We start from the raw sequence: 18,550 nt of genomic DNA on the forward strand, positions 1-18,550 counted from the left end.
TTGGTAACTAGTAACTGCCGGTTATAAGAACTGATGGGCGTGAATAGTTGTATATGGATCCATAGGGCTTGACATCCCCGTCTGTTCCAGGTATAGAAACCCTAGCCTGAACTATAAAACAGACGTATGCTATTTGAGTTTAGTACACGTTGGTTTGCGTGTATTGTACATGTTGGTTGCATGTATGTTAAAACAGGGGTACTTATTATAACGTTAAAACTTAGTTACCAGGGTGCTTAATCTTGTAAAATATTTTGATAAACTTTTCTGGATGAAACAACTGAAATCTTGTGATCCACCTTTATGTACAAATTATGCAAAATATTAAAACTATGAACTCACCAACCTTTGTGTTGACACTTGTTAGCATGTTTATTCTCAGGTTCCCTAGAAGTCTTCCGTTGTTTGCTTATATGTTAGACAAGCTATGTGCATGGAGTCTTACATGACATATTTTTCAAGGAAACGTTGCATTCACCAAATCATCACCATGTATCTTATTTTGACTGCATTGTCAACGGAAGTACTATTGTAAACTATTATATTACGGTGATTGTCTATATGTAGAAATCATCAGATGTCGAAAACCTTTGATTTAAATATTCATTTATGGTGTGCCTTTTCAAAAGAATGCAATATTTACAAAACGTATCATATAGAGGTCAAATACCTCACAATGAAATCGATGAATGACGTGTTCGTCCATATGGATTTGGAGCGATCGTCACAGTTTTGGAACGTTAGAATCGCAATATAAAAGGTCAGGGAAAAACGAAGGACAAAAGTATGCGATGCACGTGCAGAAAAGATAACGTGAATAAATGCACGTGCAGAAAAGATAACGTGAATAAAGTAACTGGAGTGAGCCAGAGGGTTCGAAGATGAAACAAGTACAAACCAGAAGAACCATGCGAGTCAAAACAAAGTCACAGGCACCATAGCTGAAATCTGATATAAATCACACGGACCATCAGCTTAATTATGTCAATGCATTTTGTCCAGAATTTTAGTGAGCCCAAAATTACGGTGGCCCACTTTACTTCCAAGCGATGTTCGTTTCTTAAACCTATATAATCTATAGATTCTGCATGATTTGAATACGAAAACCAGAGAAACCCTAAAACGATTTTTTCTGATGTCTTCACACTTAGTCGGTCAGTCACGCAAACACAAAAAAATCGCGACATACCGTTCGAAATACAAACCGAAATCTTATGGAGGCTTCCTATTAAATCATTAATTCGATTTACATCAGTCTCAAAACAATGGAAATCAATTATTCATAGCTCTGAATTCAATTCTGATTACATCATCCGCTAGGTTCACCGGAGATGTCTTATTACCGGAGTAGTTGATGTTGATGAAAGAACTTCAAACACTGTCTCTGGTGAAACGAGAAAGGCTGAATGTTGGATAGTTGATGATGATGATACTTTCCCCAAACACAAGGTTTGCTTAACTTATCCCCGGTGCTTAAATCAACTTAAAAATACTGATTTCGATTTGCGTGGTAGCTCGCATGGCTTGCTATGTTTTTCTGCGAATCGTATAGATGAAGATGATACTTTTATTCGCTTTGTTATTTGGAATCCTTCAATAAGGAAATCAATAGCAATTGAGACGCCGTATTACTGTGTTGTTAACATTGCTTTTGGAGTTTGTCCGAACTCTCTTGAACCTAAGATAGTCAAAATAAACATGTTTGATGTTTCATATGGTCCATCCTTTGATGAAAAACGCAGAATTTGGCGAGTTGAGGTATTTATATTAAGCTCAAGGGTGTGGAGAAGTCCATTTGTTAAACTTTCTAGCAAATGGTTTAATGTTCATATTTGGAATAAAACTCCACTAGTTATAAATGGGTTTATTTATTGGTCTGGATCTGTAAGTATCGATCGCAAAGTTAGGAATACCTGTTCTTATATGATTATATCCTTTGATTTGGAGAGTGAAGAATTCACGAAAATACACGTTCCCGATGAGTTAGCTCACACTTATTTTGATATATTTAAGTTAGGAGAGTCACTTGCTGTATCAGAATCACTAATAGATTGTAAGGTGTGGTTGATGTTGATGGCAACGGAGACAGAAGCCAGGACCACCACAGAATATTGTCCGCTTTGGGAACAGCGAGCCACCAGCGACTCAACTGCCCTCACGGGTTTAAAACGCGTCCTGTGAGGAAGAGGTATCAAGCCACATATATGGGCCTTTGTTTTTGCCTCTCCAACCGATGTGGGAAAGGGGTGAAGTTGTTTCAAAATCGTTTACCAAGCTTTTTACTGTGTATAACTTACCATATTCATTGACAAAACTAGGGTTTACAGATAATAACCAAGCTTTTTACTGCATGTCAATGAATATGGCCTCCGCAGTTTAAAGGCACCGATTATACCCACTATCCGTCCGCCAAGAAAAAAAATTACCATTGCGCCCCGTCAAATGGTAATTTTTTACACCCGTGCTCGCGACCCGTGATTACCCGCGGGCCTGGGGGTTTAAATAAGTTTATGTATTATCTAAGTTGTGCCACGGATAACAACGACCCACAGATAAATATTTAAGAATTTACATTGAAAAGATTAAGTATATTAATGTAAAATTAAGTAAGTACTAATTACTTTAAAAATTCACTAAACCTTGCGTCCTGCTATTAGAAGTAATTATGTGAGTGCATTTGGTAATAGAAGTACTGACGGGTGAGGTGTCAATTCTGACCCGTTTGATGGTAAATATGTTGTAAACAATAAAATTAAGTAATATAGTAACACTATATATGTGTACTTCAAACATCAACATTTCTAGATAACCAACGAAGGAATTGATTTACGATAGGTGGCTGAATAAGTTTATTGAACATTTTCGATGACATGATAGGTTTTGGTTTCAACAATGCATGTACTGTACATGTTAAGTAATAAGTACTATGTATAACAATTAAACCAACGCATATAGTAATATCAAATGACCATTATATAGGGCAAATAACACTAAAGTGGCTGAATTTCAATAAGACTGGAAAGTCCCAGACTTTCAAAGCACTTTAACTGAAGGTCATACGACCTGGTTACCCACTTTTAACGATGACGTGGCAGTAGACATGTCAGTACTTGTCGAGTTGCATACTTGTATAGTCGGCTAGACTCAATGTGACTATAGTCTAAGGACGGAGCATATAATGAAGATCCAGTGTCCGATCTAAAATCTTTTCTACTAAGCCATCCTCTTCATTACCATATGGCACCTCCAGCTGGTCCTGCACTCAACCCACACACACACAATGTTGTCATAAAAAAAATTAAATATAAACTGCATACTTTTTCCTATAAAACGCCATACCTTAACCCTAAACCCTAAGCTCTAAAATCTAAACCCTAGAATCTAAACCGTAAAACCTAACCTAAACCCTAAACCCTATAATTAAACCCAAAACCCTAAACCTAAAATCTAAACCCTAAACCCTAAATCCTAACCTAAACCTCAAACACTAAATCTAAACCCAAAACCCTAAAACCTAAATCTAAACCCTAAACCCTAAATCCTAAACGTAAACTCTAAACCCTAAAAACTCTGAACCCTAACCCTAAACCCTAAGCCCTAAAATATAAACCAATCAGCAAGTTAATATCTAAAAACAACATTGGATTTGTCTGACTTTCTATCAATAAAGCTTGAATTACATGTACATGATACATTATTATGCATTGGAAGCTTTCAAGCTACATCTCCATAGCCCGTGACTCTAAAACCAGGTTGTGTCAAAATGGGTTTCTTATAATAAAGGTCAAAAAAAGTACGTTGATATGTTATTGGCTTAAACAGATATCACTTGTCTAGTCTTTCAATTTACCATTTTTATCCTTCCATTTCACCACATCTTTGGCACCAGTCTTCAGATGTGGTTTGAAAGATAAGATTAAGTCACCATATTTATGAACCAACTCAGAAGGCCAATTCCATTCACCATAGTTCCACCAACAAAAACAAAGCCAAAAAATACAGTTATCAATTACATTGTTCGTTTTCTCTCACAAAAGGTAACTAAAAGGGCAAGCTATTGATTCACAAAGCAGAACTTTCTCATTTGCTAATGACTACAAAGTAATATTATTCTAAATTTTTGAATAAAATAATTGAGGAGGTTGTATGAACCAAGATAAAACACATTCCAAAATGGCCTCTTCATAAGTAATGAGTTAAAAATTGCAATTTTAGCCCAAGTTCATAACTAACACGAACAATAGTCACATGATAAATAAGCAGAGAAGTAAATGGACTAAATATAGTGACTATCAGCATCAAGTATTCGAGATTCAGAAAGAGCCTTTACCTGCCATGCTTTCTGCTTATACGACACTGGCTCATTTTGTGCAATTGAAAGATAATAAGCATGAGCATCTCCTGGGGATATCTTGTCGAATTTTGTTAACGATCACAATGTGACAATGGTTTATTGGTGAAAACTATAATAAATAAATATGAATATAAACACAATTTCGCAGAGAAATAGATATCAAAAGGATACGACTGAAGCTTTGATGTCTTTTGTACCATAACTGTTACTGTTATGTTAGGTAATTCATGAGCAAAAAAAAATAAAAAAAAATAGAGAAGATCTTAGTGAAGATACTTACTCGAGCGCTCACAACACAACCTGGCTCGGAAATGGGACCATGTGCTTCGTGTCCAGTTACTTCCATAGTTGGCCTCTGAAAGTTTATTAGAAAAATAATTGATATATATAAAAACATAGAAGAAAAACAAAACGGAAAAAGAAGTGCAAAACAAGAAAACAATTAACAATATTTATAATCACATTCCTCATAATCACAACCATAAACAAAAATATTGAACAACATTCCTCATAATCACATTTATAACTACTTTTAGCTCATAATTCATTTACGAAAAATGACTATGGTGAATATAGCCGAGTCAATGACTATTCACACAGCAAGTCCTTGAAACTTGACCATTTTAGTCAAGCAAGTTGAGTGATTTGGACAAATTCAACTAATTTAAATCACAAGTGATGCCTATTACTCTAACACTATATGCGAGTTCTTCAACACCTGTAAGCATTAAAACCATTTCATCTATATCAAATCTAATATCTTTAGCTACATAGTCTCCCCTCCAGTCAAGCTACTCGGATTTTTAATCACGTGAATGAAAAATCGTTTTAGAGGGGTAATTAAGGGAGTTTATTGTTAAGAATGATTTTATTACCAAATATTGATAACATCTTCAATAATTCAGTTGAACCTTAACCCTCACAAAATTACCCACTTTGATGTAGATCACAATGTATATCACAATATACAAATCACACATAGCACCATCACTCTTTCTTATATATATAAATATACATACAGTTCAATAGAATAAACCAAATTTTATTCCAAGCATATAATTAATACATGATAATCAGTAGAATTAGGGTTTTGTAAACTAACCATAAGTATTGCTTTTTGAAACAATTAGAGATCTGAGAAGCAGGACCAGAGCCATACCTTGTAGCATTAGGAGGTTATATTAGAGATTTATGAGCATCATCATGCTCGTTAATAATCCCAATCGATTATTTTTTTGATTGATTTGAGATTCTTTGTTCCCAACTTGCAAGCACGACCATTGCTTCCTATGTTTATCTTCAATAGTGCTTATCGTCTTCATGTTTTGATGTGGTGTATTGTATGTGTATCTTGTTTTGATGGAGATGGACTTTAGGGCAAAGGTGTGCCTATTATGATTTAGGAAGGGAAACAACTCCGTATAAAGCTTGATTCCGCGTTTTTTTTTTTTTTTTTTTTTTTTTTTTAATTTAAGGGTATTTAGGGTATAATTTTGATAAAGAATGATTTATTAGCTAATATTTTAAGTGGATGATTAGGGACAGTTGGATCAAAGAGTATTATGTTTTAATTATCTAATCTAACGGTAATTAAGGAGGTTTTGAAAACAATTATTAGTTAATCGAGACTTCTCTTTTAATGTATATATAGTAAATAGTACAGATACATTGTATTTATATACATACATGTAGTTTTAATAACATTTATCAATTACAAGATATTATTCATCAAAATTTTTTTTTTAATAAATCCGTGATTTTACGGATCTTTTAACTTTGAGTATCAAACAAATAGCTTAGAGAAAAGTATTTTTAAAATTAAAACTTCACACGTGTCATTATTAAATCTGAAATGAATATGTTTTGGATTGGATGACCCCGCGCCCAAATATCCCGCCATTTCACACCACCCACCCATTTCAAAGACTTCCTTCTCGCACACAGACCAGCCTCCGTCACCGTCACCACCACCGCCGCCACGTCATCATCCTTAATTTTCTCAAATTTCCATCGATCAAATTCACATTTTAGCGGTTAGCTTCTTCTACGTAACTCTGTTTATTTTAATTTCAATTCACCGTCTATTTGTTTAAAATATATAAATTCATCACTTGATATACCTACATGAAATGTTAATTGGATGAATGCATCTACAATGTTGATCCTGATTACCAATAGTTAGGGCTTCTTCTTGAAAAGGCACATCAGTCTGATTACCAATAGCTAGGGCTTCTATGCTCATTTTCACATAATAATCATACACATTATTTCACTAGCTATTCAATCTTGCCTGCTAATGATTTAAAAGTATTCATCATTATTGAAAAGTATTATTCATAACTACTAAAATAAGTTCAGTACCTTTTCCTAATTTGTGTTTGTCATCCCATTCTGTGCTTGAAGATATTATTGTTGTGTGTTGAATTACAAGATGGTGGAACTTATTTTCTAGTAAATGAGCATTTTATCGAATGACAGAGGCAGACCACATGAGGTAACAACACTAGCTGCACCTTTTCTTTGTATTGTAGTTTGATTTGATGATAAATTTTTCTTCTGTTCCCAATTTCTTTTGATTTTGGTGGTTGTTATATCAATAGAAACAACTTTAATGGAGATTCGAAACATGTGGACAAGTCTAAGAAGGATAATTGGTCTCAACATGCCAAAACACATGATCATTTTTCAAAGCAAGATGAATTTTTGAAATCCAATTTTCTGTTCTCTTTGTCAACACAAAAACCTTGTGCTGTAGGAGCAGTGACAGATGCTGCAAGGTATGTTCTCTATGTTTTTTTTAGAACAACTGAATACATTTGTTGTATATGTTAAGGTTTCTCTGGTATATGGACTATCGAAGTGTGCTTTTTTACCAGGAATTGTTCATATATAATTAGGAAAATTGTTGAATTTTCTATTTGAGCACTGTTATACATTCTTGTCGTATTTACAACCTCCTCTTTTGGCTTACTATGTTTTGGATCATCTGTTGAGATTCTGGACTGTTTGTACGCAATTCAATATTTTACTTTATTTTTCCTAATCTGTACATCATCTTGGTGACTTTATATGTCTGGTTACACATTGTTACCCTAAACACCATGTCCATGTTAGGAATAATTTTTCAGAAGCTATTTAACTTTACTGTTTTTTTCTTTGTGCAGATCATTGTCTGGCCAATTTCAAAGTGTTTCAAACTCACATACTCCGAATGCTGACAAGGTAAAAATTATGTTGCTTGTTTTAATTCTTTTTATTTTATCACTATCTGGGTTATTAAATAGGTTGGTTTGATGTTCCTTATCTGTACTTGCTATTTTGTCTTTGTTATTGTCAAAAAAGTTTGATGCCCATACTAGGTTAGAACTATACTGCCTAGAATCAGGCAATACATCTCTTTTGAACTTGTACTAGAATAGAGGTGGTAAGATGGGTCGGTCAAGATGGCAGGGTAAGAGGTCAAAAAACGTTTTGGTTGCAATGGGTCATTTTTAGTATAGGTAGAACCAGTCTGAGTTGAGCCACTAAGTCTCTACTCTTTTATTGTCCATATTACTATATTAGTTTACTTTTGTTATATATAAACTAATAATAAACTATGATTGAAAAAACAATATTATTACAATATAATAAGTTTTAGGATGTAGTATGCGATGCAAATAATTTTTGGCGGCTTTCAAAGCATATGATTCATTCTACTTTGACCCGTTCCTTTATATCTGGATTTATTTTGATCCGTTTGAGATAAAACAGAACTTTAAGTCCAAATCGGTACTTCTGTAAGTTATGAGATGATATTGCCACTTTTGACTTGTAAAGAATCTTTTTGCCTTTCTACATTTTTTTTTTGTTGCTATTTAACAGGTGAAAATTCTTTCTAAATTTTAGAGTAAAATATGGAGTTTTCTAATCATAAGATTTTTGACAGGCTTGGCAAGCTTTTTCCAACCTTAAGTTGTCATCTAGAAACTACATTAAACCTGGCAAAACCCGGCCACTGGCTAATAATGGTGGCACTGTGTTAATCAAAGATGTTAAAAGATCTACTCAACAATGTTCCTCTGATGTGAATAACAAAATTGTGGGACAAATTCAAGCAGACCACTCCAATGAGATCCATGTTCAACATAGTGAACCTAAACACCAGACCAATGGTTTTGGAACGCTGCCTAATGGGGGTTATGCATCGAGTTCCATGGATGCTAGTTGCAGAAATATAAACAGCTCGAACAACGCCACAAGTTCCGGCCATGGCATACATAACTATGACAAAAATGGGAGCCATTTAAAGGTGATTCAGGAGACTAATGTTGGTGGCTTTGATGATGACGATGATCTACTTCAGGTATTTCATGCAACTACTAAGCCCTGGACTGGACACTTCTGTACTCAACAGTCTTTATATGGGCCGGGCAGGGTATTGGGAAAAATTGGTCATTGCTTAGTCTGGGTCAAAACATGCCGAACCTTGCTCGATCACTGGGTTGAATATTGGATCAAACACTTTTACTTTTTTATTAGTAGTATTATCACATTTATTAAATAAATTATATATAATGATTTACAAAATTGCCCGCATCAAAGAAATAAACTTTATCCAACTTTCAACCCAATTGATCCGTTTGACCCATTTGATCTGTCCCCTCTCCCCTTTTAGCTAAATTGACTCCTATGAGTTACACCCCAGTTTGATGTTTTAATAAGTGGGTCAAAGTTGCCTCCTTGGTTTGTGAGTTAAAAGCTTACAACAAGATAAGAATCAAGCAACTTGTAACGTAAATTTTTGACATAGTGTTCACAATCTAGCAGAAAACAGGGTAGAGTAATTGTTTTTGTTTGAACTTTGACATATTTTTTAGTTGCTTACCTTTATCATCAATCAACTTTAAATATCAGAATATTGATGTGGATCAAATAATCAGTCAACACTACCAATCAGCTAGCACACCAAAGTCAACAGTTTCAAATTTGCCACCTGTGACTCCAGCTGTATGTAATAGTGTTTCAAGTTTGCCTCCAGAACTGTCTGTGGACTGCAGTCATGGTTTTAAGGCAAGTAACTTAAGATATTAATTTGTAGTTATATCATGTTTGTTATGTGACAAACCCGATACCTAATTCTTGAAATTATTGCAGTTAGGACTTTGTCCTGAAGCTTCAAACCATTTGCAAGTAATGAAGGACATGCTCATTTCCATTGCAAATGATCTGCTTGACAATACTGACCTGAATTCAGATCAAATAGAAAAGCTTCGCCAAGATAGGTATCATCACTCATTTCTATTTGGAAGCTTTGAATTACTGGGAAATTGTTTTATCTGTATAATATTAAACGAAGACTCAGTTGGCAACAAATATATATTTGATATGATTAGAGATGTCCTATGTTGACTCACTTACTTATGAGTGTGTTGATTTGTAGGAAACAATTGAATAAGCAAACTCAACAGCTTGAGAAACATCTTCAAACTAGTGTGGTTTCTGATAATGGACCCACCTTTGCTGACCATGCTACACCTAGAGATTTTCAATATGAAACTCCTCCAACATTTGCTTCAAGGATTGACCCCACAAGACTTGACCAATTTTACATGCATAATGAAGCAAATGGATCTGCTACATGGAACTCACCATATGTATCGTATTCCTCAAATGACAATTTTGGTACATCTTCAGCCCCTATAGAAAGGGAACCATACGTCCCAAAGTATATCGAAGTCAATTACATCGAAGGTTCGGCTGACAAGAAATGGAGCAAGCGGGATTTTGCGTGGACCAAGGAGTTGGAGGTATGTCATATGTAACATAATCACAATTTTATTTATTGTAGGAACATAGCTTATGTAATCATATAGACACACTAATAAACTAATACAAATGTGGAATGTGTGGACAAAAATGATTTAGTGAACCCGACCCATACAAAAATTTACCTGTCTAGACCTAAACTCGTTTTGACCCGTTTCCACGTGTTCATTTTACAAGCTGTAGTGACACCTGTTCCTTGATTCTACTCAGGCCAATAACAAGAAAGTGTTTGGAAATCATTCTTTCCGGCCTAATCAACGAGAGGTGATTAATGCAACAATGAGTGGAAATGATGTTTTTGTTTTAATGCCGACTGGAGGTGGAAAAAGCTTGACCTATCAGGTACAACATATCTTCTGCCATTAATTAAGTTTCTTAGAACACATTATTAGTTTTGACCAATTGAAATCAGGTCTTCTTATTTTGGAAATTGTATGTGTGTGTGTGTGTGTCTTTTTCAACAGAATGTCTTATTGAATATGTTTTACACACTTCTTGTATTGCAGCTCCCTGCTCTTATTTGTCCTGGTCTAACATTGGTAATCTCACCCCTGGTTTCACTGATTCAAGATCAAATAATGCATCTTTCACAGGTATGCAATTGTTTTTCCTTTTCTTTTCAATGTGGTTCTTTTAATCTTTTCTTTCACAAGTGCATTGGATTTTTTTTTTTAATACACTGTAGGCGAACATTGGTGCTGCATATTTAAGTGCGAATATGGAATGGACTGAGCAGCAACAGATTTTAAGAGATATTTGCTCAGAGTCATGTAGTTACAAGCTTTTATATGTTACCCCAGAGAAAGTGGCAAAGTGAGTCATTATTATCATTTTTAACAGTGAGTAATATATTGTTCAAGCATGCTATGTTGCCAGTTGAGTAGAACTAAGCTAAATAGTTTAAGCATGTGACAAGCACTTGTTTTGTGTGAGATTTTATGCAATTACACAATAAAGTGAAAATATGATAGATCTTAAGGCACAAAGCTGCACATTATGTGATATAGTAGCAAGGTTCCAAAACTCGCTACTCATGGAGCCATGGAGTACTCGGTCGGAACTTTAAAGGGAGTAATCAGAAACTCCAGGATTAACCAGATCGGTCTTTTTATAAATTTAAATAATAAATTTCAAACTGTGTGTACATTGGACTTTTTAAACATTTAAATAATAAACTTTCAAAATTGTGTAAAAATTAGTAGAAAACTATAAACATAAACATAATCGTTTATTTGTTCAAAAACTCTAATTTTAGTTCATTCAAATTCATATTACAATGCTGACTGATTTTGACTTTCATCAATTTTGACTGAACTTTGACCAATAGTTGATTTTGACTCATTGATTGACGCTGACCGATATATCGGATTTTAAAATTGGATGATATGGCATAATTTTGTAGTCCAGCTTCTGACATGTACTAAGATGGAGTTACTACAATTAGTTGGTGATTTGCAGTTTGTTGTTTCAACTCAAAACATGTGATTTTGTTGTATCACTGAAATTAGAGGTTCGAACATATATATACTTTTCCATTTTAGCTGGATACATGGATATGTATACCCTAATTGATAATGGAGTTTTATTTAGTTTGTTGGGTTTTTTTATAGAAAATGACAGTACAATCAAAATAGAGATTTCGTGCTAGAATTTGTAGCATAGTTTAAACAACGAATGGATCAAACTGCATCTTGCACCTAAATCCAAGTCACTAGTAGTTAACATCTATTTCCTTTTTTAGAGGCTCTTCATTAAACTGACCTAGGTATGTTTCAAATGCTGATTCCAGTCATTTATCAGTTATAAGGTTTTATGGGTTCGTATCCTTTAAATTGTTATCGGAAATCTACTTGTATATTGATTCTACAGTGCAAAATATTCTTAATGATAATCATTCAATGAAAATTTAAAATGATAAGTGATAATAGCATGTGTTATGAAGTTCTTTTCTAATGATACTTTGTCAACCTACTATTATGTTGCTAACCAACAAATATATTGGTACACAAGTGCAGAAGTGATTTTTTGCTGCGGCAATTGGAACACTTGCACGCTCGGGATTTGCTAGATAGAATTGTTGTTGATGAGGCACATTGCGTGAGCCAGTGGGGGCATGATTTTAGACCAGATTATCAGGTGATGGCTTTGACTGCATTTGTATGAATGTATATATGCGGTTAGATTTGGGAAATTGTTTCTTCCCAAGGCTTGAACCTAAAACGATCAATATAATTTTAACTGAAAACTATTTACATTTGGATGGTTAATCTTTTTTTTTTTTTGGTCCACCTTATGCTTTGGTTTTAAATCATCAATTGTATATAAAAGTCTGAATAAGGGTACTATGTATACAGGGTCTTGGTATTTTGAAGCAGAAATTTCCAAAAATACCCGTATTAGCTTTAACTGCCACTGCTACAGCCAGCGTTAAGGAGGATGTTGTGCAGGCTCTTGGACTGGTTGACTGTATCATTTTTCGCCAAAGTTTTAACCGCCCAAACTTAAGGTACAAGTTAAGTGTAGATACTAAGTGTCTTAAATTTGTTAAACCTTTTACTTATACTAATATTGTAGGTTTTCGGTTTTTCCTAAGACGAAAAAATGTATGGAGGATATTGACAAGTTTATTAAGGACAATCATTTTGATGAATGCGGAATCATTTATTGCCTTTCTAGGATGGACTGTGAAAAAGTTGCTGAGAAGTTGCAGGTTTAGTCCTCTATTTTATTTTTTATTTTCTGTTTAATTTTTTATTGATGAGAAATTAGGATGTGAGTAGTAAGGGTCTCTTGTGAATTTGGATAGAATTTTACACATTGTTTTCCCTAACGATGAGCATATATTAAGGGTGTCATTTTCGACTAAGCTACATGTAATTGGGTAATGAGTGAATATGATTTATGTTGATCTCTAACGTGTCTAATGGGTTAGGCTAAAAGACATAATGAAAAAGCAAATGGGTTAAAAAGTGAAACGTCAACCAAAGTGTATTCAAATGTTTGACATATTTTAAATTGCATTAATATACTTTTTTTTGTAGTAACAGATAAATCATTTACAGAACTCTAATTTCTTTTGACGAAGAGTGTTTGTAGGTCATGCCAATCTAATCTATACTAGAAGACACTATGGTAAAAGCCGGATTTAATCCTCGATTAATCGTATCTTGGGGCTACTCTGACTTGACTAGCCTGAATTCGACTTAAAAGTCGGTCAATGGTGGTCAACGTCAGTCAACGGGTCGAAGTAGGGATTATTCGATCAATGTTGGATTAATCGGTCAAAGTCTGTCAAAATCACTCGAATCAAATTTGGTCAAACCTGATCTATTTGAGCAAAGAACGATTATGTACATGTTTTCAGTCAATTTTATTTATGTTAATGGTTTCAACTATAAATACACATTCAATTTAGAAATTTACTATTTAAATGTAATAAGTCCATTTTGATTAGTCTGTAATTGGTTTTAGCCGATTAGTTTTTGATTAGTCTGTACATGGTCTTAGCCGATTAGTCCCCACCTAGCGATTCATACAGCCTTGCTAACAGATTACCCATTTGTTACCCAATTTTTTAACCCACTTGACCAACCCATTTTGTCACATCTAGTGTATATGTTTTGAAATTCAACCTGTAACATATGATCTTTAAAAAAATCTAATTTTACATCATGCTCATCTAGTAATTGGTTCGGTTCTCCTATGCCCTAACCTTGAATGATAAGATTAGAGTAGTAACAGTTAGTATTTTGAATCAGTTACTTATGTGTATAGATCCTTTTTTTTCAGGAGTGTGGGCACAAAGCAGCATTTTATCATGGCTCTATGGACCCTGAACTACGTGCATCGGTTCAAAAGCAGTGGAGTAAAGATGAGATTAATATAATATGCGCAACTGTTGCGTTTGGGATGGGTATGATCTAATTCTCATTTCCATTTACAGTTACTAATTTGATGAAAACAAATAATTGAGTGAAACATATATTACAGGAATCAACAAACCAGACGTTCGGTTCGTCATTCATCATTCTCTTCCTAAATCAATCGAGGGCTACCATCAGGTATAATTTATGTATAATCATTATGTTGTTTCATTCTCTTACCGTGAAATGACAACCGTAATACGATGTGTTCAGTTGATAATAAGCCACAACCTCTTTAATTGTTTTATGTGTTGTAGGAGTGTGGCCGTGCAGGTAGAGATGGTCAGAATGCTTCTTGTGTCTTATATTACAGTTACAGTGATTATGTAAGTCATCTATTATTTGAATGATTATTGTTTATGTAGAAACTAGAGAAACCGGACCGTGCTAAAACCAAGGTTGAAAAAGACACGAGACGGAGTCGAGACGGTTAAGACCTTGGAGCGTCGCAACGGTCAAGACGGGATTTTGAGACTGATGTTGACCAATGTTTACTTTTTATAAACATTTCAAATAAAAGGCAAATACATTGTACAAAAATTTTCAAACATAAACATTTATAACATAAACATTCTAAACAACAATATTTCAAACATGTTCAATACTTTAAGAATGGATATTTGTCTTTAATTTGAAATATTTATAAAAAGTCAATGTTGGTCAACATCCATCTCGACCCCGTCTCAAAAGTTTTTCTTTGGTTTTTAACCGTTCTTTACTGTTGTTGATCTTTTTTACTGTTGTTGATCCTTTTTTACTGTTGTTGACCCTTTTTTTACCCGTTCTTATACACTAGTAAATCCACGGCCATCTAGGCCGTTTTTTGCTACACTGGCTCAAACTGAAATTGTAAAATAATGGAACTGAGAAATGGATTGATCCGACCCGGTACCACACCCGTCCAATACCATTTTAGAACAGATTCAGTCCCAAACCGTACCGTAACCCAAATACAAACACGGGGTATACTATTTCATGCTTTTAGATATAAAACGAACCACTATCAATTTAGTTCTAGACCATTTAAAGTTCTATGGTTTCTATTCATGATTCACACATTTCTTTGTTATGAAGATTCGAGTCAAACATATGCTTAGTTATGGAGCTTTAGAGCAAAGCTCTTTTACATCTGGACAACCTCGTAACTCAGGAAGGCTGGAAACAAATTCTGAAAACCTTTTACGAATGGTGCTTGTTCTTGTCCTTCTGTTAAACTTTATAGCAGTGTGCTACTATTATTATTGACTTGTGGAAAATAAACATTTAATTTCACAGGTCAGCTACTGTGAAAATGATGTTGACTGCAGACGTTTTCTACAGCTTGTTCATTTTGGCGAAAAGTTTGATTCTGTCAACTGCTACAAAACATGTGACAATTGCTTGAATACACAAACTCTTGTAGACAAGGATGTTACAGAGATAGCAAAGCAATTGGTTAGAATCATATGCATGTTTATTGTGTGTATGTTTTGTGACAATATAAACCATGCTTGATAGAGATAAAGTCTTGTTATTATGGTCGTTTGATATAGTTATTCTATTAACTTGCAGGTTGAGTTAGTTAAATTAGCCCGACAGCAATATTCAGCATCTCACATCTTGGATGTCTACAGAGGTTCCATGAGCCAAATTGTAATTCTCAACAATAGTATATCTTAGAGGTGGCAAAATGGGCGGGTTGGGTAACTAGTCAATTTGGTTTGCTCTAACCCAACATTTTTGTATGCTTCCAAGTTTAAGCCATCAACCCTTCTCTAATTCAGTTAAATCCTTTAGCTTAACACGTTTGACCCGTTAGAGATACGTTAAGATGCTACCTCTATTATTTCACTTCAATTTTCAAAGTGTTAATTTTTTTTCTCTCCATGTTAACTTGATAGTTGTGAAAATGCAGGTCAAAAGGAACAAGCACGATTCATTACGGTTGCATGGGGCCGGGAAACATTTAGCTAAGGAGGAAGCATCTCGCGTACTACGTCATCTTGTTGTTGAGGAGATCCTTGTAGAAGATGTAAAGAAAAGTGATGTATATGGATCTGTATCATCGGTCTTAAAAGTAAGTTTCATTTAATATTATTATAAAAAATAAAATTTAGCTTAGCTTGGTTAAGATACAGTTTGCCTAGTTTCTTAATGGGTTAGATTTGTATGATGCTCTGTGCATATCTATATGGTGTTAATTTTTTTTTTTTGTTCATTTGTTATTTTTCTTGCCATTTTATCAATGTGGTTGGCTGGTGTAAGTCCTAAATATTACATTTCTTATATTTTTAAATGGCTTAATTAAATTTCTTATGTACCTAAAAATATTTCAGTTTTGCTTATGTATTATGTGTTGTCTATAGGTTAATGAAACAAAGGCTAGCAATTTACTTGCAGGTCGGCAGAACATCGTTTTAAGGTCCATCCCTTGCATTCACATTCAAGACATTATCCTTAAACATGCTTTTATATCTCTCTTTCTGCGTGCTTTTCCTCTTTCGCTTTCATCATCTGTGAACAAACAGTCCAGTATGCAAACGTTTCTCATGATTCTTGTTTCATTATGTTGTAGATTTCCTTCTTCCATTAAATCATCCAAGTCTTGTAAAAAGGATGCAACTTCAGCTAGAGGTTCTTTAACATCGACAAAGCAAATTCCTATTAAAGTAAATGCTCCCGCTTCTGCTCAACCTAAACCAGGAGTAAACTCGGTATGTTAATTTTTGCACCCCTGTTTCTTCTTTCGATACTGTAACATTTATTAAATTTCAAAAAACAAGAGTTACCACAATATCCGTTTAAATTTGTACAGGCTCTTTCGGTCAATATATACTCAGCTTTGCGAATACTTCGAGCTGATATTCTTAAGCAGCTAGGAGATGGGTATTCTACCTACCACATATTTCCGTAAGTTTTTGCATTGCAAGTTCCGAATCTATTTGAACTCCTGAGTTGGAATAAATACACCTGAAAATTTATGATTTTGTGCCAAAAAATAGATTTTTTGCCTAAAATGATTAATTTTCTTGATATAGGAATACAACCCTGGAGAGTATCAGCCAAAGGATCCCCAGAACTAAAGACGAACTTCTTGAGGTTAGCGGGATTGGCAAGTAAGTTCTTTTTGATTATATGAATTAGTCTAATTCGAATGTGTTTTATCTTAAAGGGTCAAATCAAATACTCCTTCCGTCCCATATTTATTCTTTTTGGGCTGTGCCAAATTAATTGTCCATTTTCGTAAATGGATAAGAATAAAGAGGTAAAGTTCATTTATACCCTTAATGTATGTATGTAAGACAAAAAGATACATAAAAAGTAAGGGTAAAATTGTGAAGTGCAGAAAAAGTACAATGTAATGATGATATTTATAACTCTGTGTTTTTTGTTTTGAGACAACTGAATTGGGACTAAGGGAGTAATTAGCTACAAGCGGAATGAGACAAATGAGCTGCTTTTGTGTTCATTGATAACACACTAATTATATACAGAGTATTTTTTTTAGAAAATGGAGAAACAAAGTGTTTAGAGATGGACAACCTAGCTCATTTTGGCATGTACCAATAAATTGTTTCAACCCAGCTATGTTTTTCGGTAGCTAAGTACCCAACCCATCCATTTTGCCACCTCTGATTGACTGAAACATGGCTTATTATGCAAGACATGCTAATATCCAGCTTAACACAGGGCGAAACTAGCCAAATATGGCGATAGAATTCTGGAAACTATCGAGGCTACCATAAATAAAGACGCTGGAAAAGAAAATAGACGAAACATAAACATAGATTCGTTTGCTTACAAGAAGCAACCGTCTTTAAAAGGTGGCAACGGAAGCCGTAGCATTAGTTCTGATTCTTCAAAAAGAAGAAGAAGCACAATTATTGATCCATATGAGGATTCAAGAGACGATGATGATTTCGTTGCAAGTACTGCACGTTCAAAGAAACGGGTAACCGAGGAGCCTGGTGCAAGGATCGAACCTGTTGACCTTTTCAATGAAATCACCGATGAGGAACTGCTTTTATATGGTTGTATTTAACAATTGGCCCAACTCTTTAAATTACAAGAATTGAAAAGTGGAGGATTATGTCAACAAAAGGTTGAACAGAATGGATAAAGAAGGCCACATTTATCTACTTTCAGTGTTTAGAAAAATATCATGAGTTCATATAGGAAATTTGTACAGGTGATCATGCCTTTTTGATGCTATGTATGATAATTTGTTATTGTAACTGGTCAGCTGTAGGTGATATTTAATGTGTATATTAACTAATTATTAGCATCTAATGAAGGTTTAAACATTCCTTGGTTTTCATGATTTCAGGAAAATTCTATTTCAACTGTTTACAACTTTTTATAAAAAAGTTAGAGTTAATTACACCGATGGTCCCTGTGATCTTGATAAAATTACGTTGCTGGTCCTTAACTCTTAAAAATTATATGCCTTGTGGTCTTGGTTAAATTAAGTCGCTAGTCCATAACT

At 34.3% G+C, this 18,550-nt stretch overlaps 2 protein-coding genes across 4 annotated transcripts; one reads left to right on the forward strand and one right to left on the reverse strand.

The window, feature by feature from the left end:
- Positions 1-2,835: 2,835 nt before the first annotated feature.
- On the reverse strand, positions 2,836-5,747 carry LOC139898059 (uncharacterized). 3 transcript variants are annotated; one of them, XM_071880765.1, is made up of 5 exons: positions 5,514-5,747; positions 4,635-4,709; positions 4,526-4,562; positions 4,331-4,411; positions 2,836-3,256 (listed from the first exon to the last, which is right to left on the reverse strand). In XM_071880765.1, the coding sequence occupies exons 1-5, from the start codon at positions 5,521-5,523 to the stop codon at positions 3,214-3,216; spliced, it is 246 nt and encodes an 81-aa protein (XP_071736866.1). In that variant the 5' UTR covers positions 5,524-5,747; the 3' UTR covers positions 2,836-3,213. The 3 variants fall into 3 exon arrangements, with proteins under 3 accessions (XP_071736866.1, XP_071736865.1, XP_071736864.1); XM_071880764.1 differs by having other exon boundaries at positions 4,526-4,556; positions 5,457-5,747; XM_071880763.1 differs by having other exon boundaries at positions 5,457-5,747.
- A 1,078-nt stretch (positions 5,748-6,825) lies between these two features.
- Positions 6,826-18,319, forward strand: LOC139898061 (ATP-dependent DNA helicase Q-like 4A). Its single transcript, XM_071880766.1, has 25 exons — positions 6,826-6,848; positions 6,955-7,131; positions 7,519-7,576; positions 8,283-8,699; positions 9,251-9,406; positions 9,491-9,618; positions 9,777-10,143; positions 10,373-10,504; positions 10,669-10,755; positions 10,848-10,975; positions 12,178-12,298; positions 12,517-12,668; positions 12,737-12,872; positions 13,952-14,075; positions 14,153-14,223; positions 14,343-14,411; positions 15,160-15,273; positions 15,361-15,519; positions 15,637-15,717; positions 15,980-16,141; positions 16,431-16,486; positions 16,640-16,778; positions 16,880-16,974; positions 17,103-17,180; positions 17,755-18,319. The coding sequence occupies exons 1-25, from the start codon at positions 6,826-6,828 to the stop codon at positions 18,104-18,106; spliced, it is 3,582 nt and encodes a 1,193-aa protein (XP_071736867.1). The 3' UTR covers positions 18,107-18,319.
- Positions 18,320-18,550: the final 231 nt, after the last annotated feature.

The sequence above is a fragment of the Rutidosis leptorrhynchoides genome, chromosome 3 (assembly GCF_046630445.1).
Source record: "Rutidosis leptorrhynchoides isolate AG116_Rl617_1_P2 chromosome 3, CSIRO_AGI_Rlap_v1, whole genome shotgun sequence".
NCBI classification, from domain to species: domain Eukaryota; kingdom Viridiplantae; phylum Streptophyta; class Magnoliopsida; order Asterales; family Asteraceae; genus Rutidosis; species Rutidosis leptorrhynchoides.

Coding starts and splice junctions, on each gene's coding strand:
- LOC139898061 (XM_071880766.1), top strand. CDS start 6,826: ATGACAGAGGCAGACCACATGAG. Junction 9,407..9,490: donor ACTGCAGTCATGGTTTTAAG/GCAAGTAACTTA, acceptor AAATTATTGCAG/TTAGGACTTTGTCCTGAAGC. Junction 12,299..12,516: donor ATTTTAGACCAGATTATCAG/GTGATGGCTTTG, acceptor CTATGTATACAG/GGTCTTGGTATTTTGAAGCA.
- LOC139898059 (XM_071880763.1), bottom strand. CDS start 5,523: ATGCTACAAGGTATGGCTCTGGTCCTGCTTCTCAGATCTCTAATTGTT. Junction 4,710..5,456: donor TTCAAAAAGCAATACTTATG/GTTAGTTTACAA, acceptor ATAAACTTTCAG/AGGCCAACTATGGAAGTAAC. Junction 4,412..4,525: donor AAGACATCAAAGCTTCAGTC/GTATCCTTTTGA, acceptor AAATTCGACAAG/ATATCCCCAGGAGATGCTCA.